Below are 12,410 nucleotides of genomic sequence, written 5' to 3' on the forward strand. Positions count from 1 at the left end.
TTATATTGAAAATGGGTTAAAACCGAACCTTTGAGAAGTAATAAATAAAGAGTAGGTCTCTTGTGAGACTGTCTCACGAATCTTTATTTGTGAGACGGATCAATCCTACCGATATTTACAATAAAAAGTAATATTTTTAGCATAAAAAATAATATTTTTTCATGGATGACCCAAATAAGAGACCCATAACACAAAATACGATCCGTGAGACCGTCTCACACAAGTTTTTGTCGTAAATAAATTGTGATTGCATTTAAAATAATTATTTTGAAATAGGAAATAAATCTAGAATTAAAATAAATTACAGGAAGGGCCGAAAATGAAGTGCTAAATTCGCTTTGGGCCATTGCCCCATAAACGAGAAGGAACGATGTCAGTCCACTGTATAAGATCGTAGAACTATCAGCTGTAGAGGAAAAAATTGGAGAAAAAAAAAACACAGGAAGAAAATACTGAAGATAAACAACATACTATCACACCATGGGAAGCAGTGAATGAACAGAGTTACGTGCAAATTATGCGTTAGTTTCTTCGACAGTTGATCGAGAAAGAAGAAAATGGCGCTTGGTTGTCGGTTCTTGATGTCAAGGGCTCTATCTTTTGCGGCAGTTCCGGCAATTGGCACGGGCACCGGCGTTACTCTTCAAGAAATCGCTTCCAACCACCCTAAAAGTATATGGGTTCTTTTCGTTTGAAAGAGAGATTACTGGATTTATTTTCAAGTCACTTGCTTAAACAGTAGGCAACAAAGATAATGACTCGGGTCTTTAAATCTCACGAATGAGTTTCAGCTAATTTCTTTCTTCAAAATTTTGGGACTTCTGGTCGCAATACCTACTTAGAAGAGGCTGGATTTTACACTGATGTTGTACACGATAAGTTGGATTTTATCTATTTTTATCACTGAAAGAATTCACCACATCACAATTTGGTGTTTAAAATTTGAATATATCATTTTGGTTAAGTTTTATTCCATGCTTTACGACGTTTTGAATGCTTCGTTACCTTGTGTTAAAGGACTGAAGCTGATAGCGGGATCAAAGTTATTTTCTTTTGTATCACATAATACCCATCCTATTAGAATGGGGGATATTTTGCTATTCTTACGTGATTGGGTGCTAGGGAATAGTCATAACTCTTGTTTCTTTATATTTTTCATTCTTGTAAGTTCCCAATAAACACGATGTGAACATTTTTCTCCCATCTGTGCAAACTTCTTGTTTGTGAAATATCCCAGCTTTCAAAATCGGCTCTGCTGTAAAAGGAGCATCTTTGCAGACCTGGATAACGGTGACTTTTGTGCTATTCTCTAATTGCGTATGCAATTATGACTTTGGGTTTCCGATTCGTTATCATTATCCATTATGTGCAGGCATGAGGTTTATAATATAATGGTTAGCGAGTTACCAATCATGTTCGGGTTTCCAGATGATAAGTTCATTGTTGGAATTGATCTGTAGGTATTGCAAAGGTTGTGCTGAAAAAGGGAAAGACTCAACTATTCAAAGATGGAAACCCTATGGTGTACAGTGGTGCCGTTGATAGGATAATTGGCAGACCACCTCCCAAAACTGGCGACGCTGTGCTGGTGGCTGATGGGACAGAAAAGCCAATTGGCTGGGGCTTATACAACTCGGTTTCCATGTTTTGCGTTCGGCTCATGCAGATGGAGGATGAAACAGCATAGTATCTGTTCTGTAGTTTATGTGTTCTGTTTAGTTTTTCAAATGTATTTTCTTGATAGCTTCATTAGTCAATTATTCGATTTGGTGCAGTGATCCATCTTGTGTGTTGAATGTGGATAGATTGCTTGAGACAAGAATCAGCGCTGCTATTAACTTGAGGGAGCTGCTTGGGCTCCCTGCTGCCGAGACAAATGCATATCGTCTAGTCAACAGTGAAGGAGATCGGTAGTAATCTCCTACAAAATATGTCAAGTTTTTAATAGGTTTGGGATTAAAGCACTAGAAATCTGACCACTTTTGACATTTTAATGTGCTGTGATACGTGCTGTGACACCATGCCAAGTGCCTACTGTTAATAAAGCTATTATTGCATATTTGCTATTGGAAAAGAAAAGTATGCAATTTCCATCAGTCTCGTAGTCACCGAAAGACTTTAACTAGTCCATGTTGTATGGTATGATGGTACTGCCTTCTGAAATATCACGGTCCGCGATATGTATTTCCTTTATTATGAATTCAAATACTTGTCTGCCGTACTCGTTTTTCTAAAAGTAGATATGATATTTTAAGGGGACCCTATAATTTATTTACTTTATTAAATGCATTGGTTTATTCCTGTGAGAGAGTATCTAATCAGGAAAATCATATATCTCCTCCTTCATCGAGCTGGTACAACCTTATTTGTATGATCAGTTGTGTACTCACTGTATCCTTGTGCAGGTTGTCAGGTCTTATTGTTGATATTTTTGGAGATGAAGCGGTGATTGCTTCCTCTGCTGCATGGGTTGAAAAGTACAAGCAACAAATAAAGCATCACATCGGCCAAATAAAAAATATCAACCATATGACCTGGAGACCGTCAATCGAGATCTTGAAGGAGGAGGGATATGATTTTCCTGATCCAGGAGTTATAGAGTCATCAAATCCTCCCAGAACAGTAAAGGTAAAATATGATTATGATGCGAGAATGCTTACACCTGATCAGATTAAATTAGGCCTGAATCACTCTTTGTCTTTGTCATGAAATTTTTGTTCCATATAATATCATCAGATAGTATTCTAATATATGTTTTTGTGCCTCAGCCAGGTTGTCGAGAATGGTGTTTCTTATCTTGTCTCGTTGGAAGGGCAGAAAACTGGCTTCTATGCTGACCAGCGTGAGAACCGGCTATACATAATGTCAATTTCAGAAGGCCAGAAAGTACTAGACATCTTCTGCTATACCGGAGGTTTTGCTCTAAATGCAGCGTTTGGTGGTGCTCGTAGAGTAACTGGTAAATTTGTATTGTTTACGTAAAAAAAAAGAAAAAAAAAAGGAAAGAAGAAACAAACAATGTATCCATGTGTCAGCAACACTTTTACATAAATTTAGTCAAAATAATTTTCAGGATTTCCAAGCCAAAAAATCTCCATTAAGAGTGTTTGAACAAACATGGTCAATGACCCTGTCATTACTTTATCTGTAGTTTTACTCCATAACTAAGAATTGATCATTACTTTGGCTTGAAGGTGTGGATTCATCTTCCACTGCACTGGAAATTGCCAAGGAGAACATTGTTCTCAATAACCTTGATCCAAGTAAAATATCGTTTTTGAGGCGAGATGCTACAGATTTTATGAAAGGAGCAATCTCCAGAGGTGATTCGTGGGATATAGTCATATTGGATCCACCTAAATTGGCTCCTCGAAGAAAGGTACTTTAACAAACTTCATTTGATGGATTTAGCAGTCATTCATATGTTGTCGTGACAACTGACAGTGTAACTGACAGACACGCACTCTTTTGAATCTATGATGAGGTCTTCTCCTTGAGAGCATTTGTGGACCATCCGATTAGTTTATAGCATTAATGCAGTAGGTTTTCTAGAACTTATGTCCTGGTTAGTCATGCCTTGAAAAACACACCCTTTGGAGCATTTGTTTATCGTGCTATTAATTTGGCAACTAGAATTAGCAAATATTTCTTTATCGTCTCCCAAGTGATTTTTTTTTAAAGAATTTAACTTCTCTAGTGAATATTTGATTTGTATTTGTAGGTATTGCAAAGCGCAACTGGGATGTATAGAAATCTTAATTGCCTGGCTATGCAAATAACAAGAAGGGGTGGATTGTTAATGACCTGCTCGTGTTCTGGAGCAGTGACCCAAAGTGGGATGTTTTTACAAATTCTACAGGCAAGTTTTATGTCAACACATTTAGAAGACATGTCTCACTGAACATCTTTAAGCTAACATTTCGAAGTTCACTCACTTATATGGCTGAGTAAATATCTGTTACAGGAGCAACTCACAAGGTGACGTGCTTCTCTGTTTGTTTTTTGCTGATCAGGGTGCTGCATCTATGGCTGGGCGAAAGATCACAATCATACGTCAAGCTGGTGCAGCCTGTGATCACCCCATCGATCCTTCTTATCCAGAGGGTGCATATCTCACCACTGTATTGCTTAGAGTGCTGTGAAATTGCTCGGAGCAGCACAAGGACAAGGGATCCATGCGGCATCTTCAATCTTATTTTCGTGATTTTCCTTGATCCAGGACAAGGATTTCAATTTGCCATTTTGCTCCTTCCAGGAGTTGCGGGGTCATCGCGTCTTGATAAGGAACAAAATTTGCATTTATATCCTGCAACTGTAAGTTCACGATGGTTCTTATCCTGCATGTGATTGTTTGTCACTTTTAGTTCAGTTCCAATTATCACATTGGTCGTCTAATCAATCTCTGTTTCGCTCCAAGCACACAAAATTTAGGGTGACCTTTTCGTTTAATTCTGTATACAGTAACACAAGATTGCTGGTAATAGCATTTGTTTAATTTGCTTTTCTTCTTGCATATCGATAAACAAGAATATTAGTTGTAGCGGTTAGTTCACGCGAAATGATCTCCACGTACGTGGAATATCAATATTTGTGACTCGTGCAGATTTATTTTCGAAAATTTGATGTATCGTGAAATATCAAACAACACTAGAATTCCGTTTTGAGTGATAATTAGGCTTTAAAAACACGAATAAAATAATGACAAGTAAAATGAAAATTGAGTTATTTACGTAAGATTGCTATTGGTACATGCATTCAACCCAAAGAAAATAAAACACAACTTCAGTATAATCATGGGATCAAACGACATGTTACCAGTTGCTGATGGGATGTGCATGGCGTGTTTTCTCATCACGAAGTCTAAACTGATCCTCGGGCAGAATGGGCCTTTTGAGCCAAGAAAATAGGTGGAGAATAAGAAATTTACATTTCACGTTTTGATGCAAGATCTGGTTGGTACCAATACGATCTTTAAGTTTTTCAGAATAGGACAAACAGCGAGTCATATAAGATACCAGAAGTTCCAGTTTATACAAGATAAGCCAAAGACGGGGTTGAGTGAAGTGAACTAAAACGGAGCTCTAAAGCTATTTTAGCGAACTCCTGGATTCCTATTCCAGGACGAATAAGATGGATCTCCAAGTTGCCTGAGACAGGAAACATGTTATATGATTCAAGTCAAGTCGAGTTTCGAATCAATACAAATATACTTTGGGCCGATGTGTATCGTGATTATCATCCATGATTAAATCTCAGGTGTCAATCAAAGTAATTAGAAAAAGAGTTATTATTCATTCGTAAAAAATCACATACACAACATATATGTTTACTATAGCAGGAATTAGGTCGGGAAATAATGTACCTCGGCTTGATCAGATAAATTAGAGTCAAAATCATGGCCAAGACTCAACATAATCCACCCACTGTTAGATATGCAATACCCATAAAATCGTTCTTCCCTCCGAGCCCTGCTGGTGGTAGAGAGAACCAGTTTTTTTTTGCCATTGAAGCTGTAAGTATTATAGTTGTTTTGTATGGTCACCGTTAATGGCTGCGCCTTTTTTTGAGATTCACTTCTATTTTCCCATAAAGTTTTCTAAATGTTGGAAGAGCTGCAGAACGGACAGATTTTTTGCCTCTTGAGAAGTCATATTTTGTTACCAAAAAATAAAAAATTCACATCATAAACGGGAAGAACAAGACTTTCTACTATGAATATGGAAATTGTCGTACTTGACAGCTAAAACGAGTCAAATGAAGAATTCATCAATAGGATTAGTGTCTCACTGGTATTGATCTATCAAGTGTTGCACCACCTTTAATGGTGCCATTCTGAAAGTGTTTCGGGAAAACAATTTTTTCCAAATTTGTGATCCCTATCACTCTTCCACGAGATGTCCCTCTTGTTTATGCTCAAAGGATGACTCGCGCGAGCAAAGCCATAAGTATCATTAAAAAGACTCCAAGCTATAAGACCACAAGGAACGATAGACATATTGTTTGCACCGTCCTCAGGTTTATAGGTATCTGTATCATTCTCACTTCCCGGATTTCTCAATTGCTGATCACTCCGGCTCTTCACATACCTATTACTCGGAAAAAAATGTCGTTTAAGATAGAAATATTATGTTGGAAATTTCAAGTAAATTTAAAGACTGAATAAAAATTATGTCTCATGAATGTGGAAGTGTCTTTTGGCTCTCCACAATCTTGATTTAGTTGTGACTCGTTATAGTGGAAGTGTCTTTTGACTTTCCACATTCTTGAGTTAATTGAAGACTTTTGGCGCTTCATATTCTTGAGTTAATGGGAAGAATAATTGAGTTAATTAATCTTGCATGACTCTTGGTGTGCATTTTGGGATTTATAAATAGTGTTCATTTCCTCATTCCATATGCATAAAAATGATTTTTACAAACACTCAAGATCTCTTTCATGCATTCTCTTGCATTTAATATTGTTAGCTTTCCATTTGGTCTCTGTTAAATTTCGGTTATAAAGTGAATGTATGTTTTCGGTTCGCCGATGTAGTTACTTCGTGCTAAGTTGCTGCAAGGTTTTGCGGTTGTATCCTGGGAAACAGTTGTCCGTCAAGATCCTCGAAGTACCGTCGGAGGGGACAAATCTATTTTAAAGAAACTGTACTTCATACAGGACTCGGTTTGATTTACTGTTTTATTGTTGTTATTTTATACACGATATTCATACTTTCAATAGTATGCTCATTTTCGTATACTGTTTTTGATTATCGACTACCGAGAGCTCAACAAGGCCTGCCCAAAGAATGAATTCCCTCTGCAGAACATGTATATACTTACTTATCGACAGTAGTTGGAAAAATTTTCATTTATAGATTGCTGTATTGAGTATAATTAGATAAAGATGAGAACCGCTCTATCTGTATATCTACTAGATTGCTTTCGTTCCCTACTTCTATATTTTTTTATTATTATTTTGGCTGACAATCTTAAAACATATTTTGTTATACTCATTATGTGATTTGTTGACAACATGGCTACTGATTCGAATGACTTGAATGTGCCAAAGGTTAGTCCCTGATTATGAAAGTCGTTGTTGTCGATGTGCTAGCCATGCTGATACACCGAAGAAATTCGATGGCTCAAATGTCAAAAGGAAGCAACATAAGATGTTAATATATCGTACCGTATTGAATCTAGCAAGGTTTCTCACCGAGGATGCTCCCAAACCAGCTGTGGTTGTTGGAGATGTGTAGAGATCTAGTGCTATTGATGCATGTCACCACTCATATTTCTTGTGTAGAAAATGAATGGTTTGGCTGATTCGCTATAAATTGTGTATAGTGTAAAGAAGACGACTCATGAATTGTGGGAGTCTCTAGATTGGAGATACAAAACCGAGGATGTCGAGGCCAAGAAATTTATTGATAGTCGATTCTTGGACTACAAGATGGTTGACTCCAAAATGGTGATCAGTTAGGTTCAAGAAATCCAAGTGATCCTTCACGAGATTCACGCCGAAAGGATGACTTTGAACGAATTTTTCCAAGTGGTTGCTATTGTTGAGAAGCTACCACCTGCCTGGAAGGATTTCGAAATCTATTTGAAATATAAACAAAAGGAGATGAATGTTGAAGAAGTCATTGTTCAACTTTGTATTGAGGAAGACAATTAGAGTTCTGAAAGACGATTGTTTTCTCCAGTTGCTGCGAAGGCAAATGTTGTCGAGCATGGTCAAAGTTCGAAAAGGAGAAATTTTCTCCTTCCAACAAAAAAAAAAGTGAACCACTTGATCTAATTCACGGTGATATATGTGATTTAAAATGTGTGCAAACACGTGGTGAAAATAAATACTTCATTATTTTTTTTGACGATAGAACAAAGTTTTGTTATGTGTATCTTCTTAAAAGTAAGGATGGAGCAATTGAAAATTTTGTCCACTACAAAAGTGAAGTTGAAAACCAACTTAGCAAGAAAATCAAGGTGCTAATAAGTGATCGTGTAGGTGAATATGAATCATCATTTAATGAGTTTTGTGCTCAATACGGTATCAAACACGAAAAAACTGTACCTTATTCTCCCCAGCAAAATGACATTGCGGAGAGAGAAACGCATTTTAAAAGAAATGATGAATGCATAGTAATTAAGTTCTGGTTTACCTCAGAACATGTGGGGGGAAGCTATTCTAACAGAAAATTACCTTTTAAATAAGGTGTCCCGAAAGAAGCAAGATAAAAGTCCATACGAGTTATGGAAAGGTAGAAGTCCTTTCTACAAATACTTGCGAGTGTGGGGTGTCTTGCAAGGTAGTTGTACCCACTCCAAAGAAAGTAAAGATAAAAACAAAAAATGTTGATTGCATGCATTTTCATTGTATATGCTCAAAACAGTAGCACGTATCTTTTCTTGTACACGAATCTCAAATACTTGATATTCACAAGAATACGAAAATGGAATCAAGAAATGCTTCGTTCTTTGAACACATGTTTCCTTGCAAATTTAAAGAAGAACCAATTTCATTCAAAAGATTATATGAGACGATTGAAAAGAACAAGAGCTTAACCAAGATATTGAACCTAGACGTAGCAAAAGAGCTAGGACTGAGAAATCCTTTGGTCTGGATTCCATCACTTTCATGATGGAAAGTGAACCTCAAAGCTTCAAGGAATCATCGAGTTCATCTGAAGGACCTCTATGGAAAGTGGCTATCAATTCCGAAATGGAATCCATTTTACAAAACCATACGTGAAAATTAGTAAATCTTCCTCCGGGAAGCAAACCACTAGGCAGTAAATGGGTTTTTAAAAAGAAAAATGAATCAGATGGAACTATAGATACATATAAAGCCATATTGGTAATCAATGGTTACCATCAACGTGAAGGACTTGATTACTTTGACACATATTCTCCTGTATCAAGAATAACCTCTATTCGTGTGATAGTTGCGATTGCCACCTTGCGAAATCTTGAAGTACACCAAATGGACGTAAAGACAGTTTTTCTAAATACAGATTTAGAAGAGAAATTTACATGGAACAGCCTGATGGATTTTCTGCGACTAGACAAGAAAAAAAATTTGTAAACTGGTGAAGTCTCTGTATGGCTTAAAACAAGCACCAAAGCAATGACACGAAAAATTTGATAACGACATGATAGAGAGTGGATTTAAATTCGGTGAATATGACAAATGTGTATACATAAAGAATACTGAAAATGGATATGTCATTTTATGTATTTACGATTAGATGATTAAATCCACCAAGAAGTTATTAAACTCAAGATTTGACATGAAAGATTTGAGATTAGCCGATGTGATTCTTTGAATTAAAATTCATATAACATCCGAAGTCCTAGTTCTAAGTCAGTCACATTATGTGGACAAAATACTTGAGAAATTCAATAAAGATGACTCTGCATTGGCTAGAACCTCGATAGATACTAGTCAGCATCTATCAAAGAATCGAGGTGAGGGTATATTTGAATTAAAATACTCTCGAGTCATTGGAAGTTTGATGTACTTAATGAGTTGTACAAGACCAGACTTAGCTTATGCAGTAAGCAAATTGAGTAGATTCACGAGTAACCCAGGAGTTGAACACTGGAAAGCAATTATAAGATTGCTAAGGTACTTAAGGTACACTCATGACTTGGACTACACTAGGTATTGTAAAAATCAAAGTCTTCTAGTGGATCCTACCCGAGGAAGTTAGAAGGGATGACGTAGGAGTAGTTAAAGTCTCCGAACATCCATAAACATATTTTGTGTTATTTCTGTTTAACTCCTTGTTTTGTTCTTAACTGATTATTCAGTTCTATCCATAATGAACTGATATAAGCTGATCCCATATAATTTTTAGTTATTCAGTTGCACAAGATATAAAACCAATTAATTTTCTTAACGAATGATTATTTCAAGTATTTTTCGCTTGGTTTATAACAAAACTCGATCTAATTTATTGGTGTTTACATTCTTAGAACACGAGCTATTGCAGCTCATTTTGAATATTGTGTTTGAAGAACCTTCAAAGGTGCCCGAACCGACCCCTCATACTATAATAGTAAATTTTAAACAACATCAAATATCAGTCAGCTTATACATGCTAGAACTGGATATACCAAGAACTGGTTGCCTTGAATGCTGCATCGATCTTGAGTCTTTTTTTTCCAGAAGAGCAGATAATTGGCCTTGAACTTGATCTCTGTGCGGGCTAATAGGTCGAGCTGACTCAAACTGGACTCAACTGATACTGACTGCATTGATCATCTATTTGGATCTGATATGGCAGCTAAGCGGCATTACTTCGGATAATTAAGCTCCACTTAAATCGTCAGTTTCAGTTGGTAGTTGGGTTTCGTCTGTTGATCAGTTGATCTGGTAGGCTTGCAGCTGAAATCTTGTCCACATATCAGTTTATTTCTTCTGTTGTCAACTTAACTCAGAACCCTGCAAGCTGCTAAAATAGAAAAGTTATCGAGTCAAGTGAAAGTGGCTATTATGTTAGTTGCAGAGCCAAAAACCCTCTCTCTTCCCACTCACATAAATTTTTAAGAGGGTTTTGAAAACCATTTTAAATACCAATTTGAAACATATTTTAAAATATTAGCTTTCAAATGTCATTCTTAGAACAAGCTAGCTCTGATACCACTTGTTGAGATTGGGAAAGAGTTTAGAGGGGGTGAATAAACTCTTTGAAAATATTTGCTTTTTAAATGTTTAACCCGTTTTTAGGTGGTTGAAAGTTTTTCTCTCAAACAGTTAGAAGTATGAAACGCGTAAAAGGTGCGAAAGACGGTTCAATATTTCTAATGATATTTTCAATCGGTTAACACACAAAACAACATGATATAGTACGAAGTGTAAAGGCTTGTGAAAAGTAAGAACACAAGATTTTTATAGATGTTGGGAGATAAAACTCTTACGTCACCTCTTCTTCCTCTGTAGGAAGAATTCCACTAAAAGACTTTGCTTTTACAAAACTCTTTGCAACAGCCCCCTCCAATTAGGACTTATCACACTGCATGTTTTGGAACTCTTAGTGATCACTTTACACTTCTGGAAATTAAGAACCCTCGGTTCACCAGACACTTCTATAAACTAGATAACCAAAAGGTTATTGATGCAAATAAACAATTTTGTTTTGGTAGCACGAATATAATCCTTGAGAGATCGGATATCTTTCTATTGAATGCGTGCTTGAGTGAGCGATAGAGATATGTGATCTTTGATTGCGCTCAGATTCTTAAAGTATGAAGACTTGAAAGATTCACGCTTTTGAAATCTTGATGGTTATGTCTCTCGTTGTTATCGTGCGTGTGCTCTTGCATACTTCCATCTTCACTTATATAAGCTATCATTCCAACAGTTAAAAAATGAGCAACGTTAACATATAGCCTTTGAATGGTGTGTCATTATCAGCTTCAACTTCATTAAATGTTCTTCAGCAAGACATTTGATGTTCTCTTTGCTGGCACGACTTTGAATCTCGTTCCTTGAAGAGTTACTACTGGGTGTCCTTTTATAGCAACTATTTTTACCATCAGAACTTGTAGGACATTAGTAATCTTTCTCTTTTGGGATAGTGACTTAAATGCATATCAATCTTGAGATTTGTGCATAACATTGTTGACTTGGAAAGGTGCAAACCTATTTGAGTGTTCTGAACTGGTCAGATAATGTATTTCATTAAGTGAGCAATAAATGGTTCTTTAATGACTTTGACATAAGGTTCTTCGAACATCCGGTTGAGAACGATTGAGATGATAGGTGATCTGAACACTATAAGTGGTTGAACCGTTACCTGTTATACATAAAACTTTGTAGATTGTTTCCTGAAATAGTCAAGTGCTATTTTGATTTTGTCGATCACCTAAAATTTTGGGTAATAATAATAATTTCTTAATAATTTCCTCATTTTTTGTGATGACAAAACCCAGCTACAGAACTATACACAAGTTTACATATAATTGCACCAGCTAAGTAACTTTGTCAGGTATAGATAAAAAGTTGTATTTCATTGAGTAGATGAAATTACAAACTCCAGTAAAAAAAAAACAGCAAAAACATCTTAAACAAATACAATGCGTTTAACCTTTCTTTTGTTCTTGGATTTGTTTAGATTGTTCTGTTTTGGCACGTTCTGCAACCCTCTCATTAACTTATTCTTCTGCTTTCAAAAATTCCTTTTGTCGCACTCTTTCCCACTTTTTGACATCACCATGGACAAGGAAGTGCATGATTTCAGTAATTTGTGCTCCTTGGGCATCCATGCGTTGATCAACGTGTGCTTTAAGATGAGATATTTGTCCTGAAAGCTCAGTGCACATGTTGAGATGTGAAGAATTGTGCTTGTCTTGCCGGAGGGTAACACTTGTATGCATGACAGAAAATTCCTTTGAGAGATCAGACTTCATTGATTGAAAAGCTTCTTTCAG

General features: G+C 36.4%; 1 protein-coding gene across 3 annotated transcripts; it reads left to right on the forward strand.

The window, feature by feature from the left end:
- The first annotated feature begins 395 nt into the window (after window positions 1-395).
- Window positions 396-4,504, forward strand: LOC142532434 (uncharacterized). 3 transcript variants are annotated; one of them, XM_075638746.1, is made up of 8 exons: window positions 396-1,372; window positions 1,461-1,686; window positions 1,776-1,910; window positions 2,406-2,628; window positions 2,773-2,959; window positions 3,195-3,379; window positions 3,722-3,859; window positions 4,014-4,504. In XM_075638746.1, exons 2-8 carry the CDS (start codon window positions 1,520-1,522, stop codon window positions 4,140-4,142), a joined length of 1,164 nt encoding a protein of 387 aa, XP_075494861.1. In that variant the 5' UTR covers window positions 396-1,372; window positions 1,461-1,519; the 3' UTR covers window positions 4,143-4,504. The 3 variants fall into 3 exon arrangements, with proteins under 3 accessions (XP_075494861.1, XP_075494852.1, XP_075494856.1); XM_075638737.1 differs by having other exon boundaries at window positions 396-672; XM_075638741.1 differs by having other exon boundaries at window positions 396-672; window positions 3,965-4,088.
- The last annotated feature ends 7,906 nt before the right edge of the window (window positions 4,505-12,410 follow it).

Source organism: Primulina tabacum, chromosome 2 (genome assembly GCF_025594145.1).
Source record: "Primulina tabacum isolate GXHZ01 chromosome 2, ASM2559414v2, whole genome shotgun sequence".
NCBI lineage: Eukaryota > Viridiplantae > Streptophyta > Magnoliopsida > Lamiales > Gesneriaceae > Primulina > Primulina tabacum.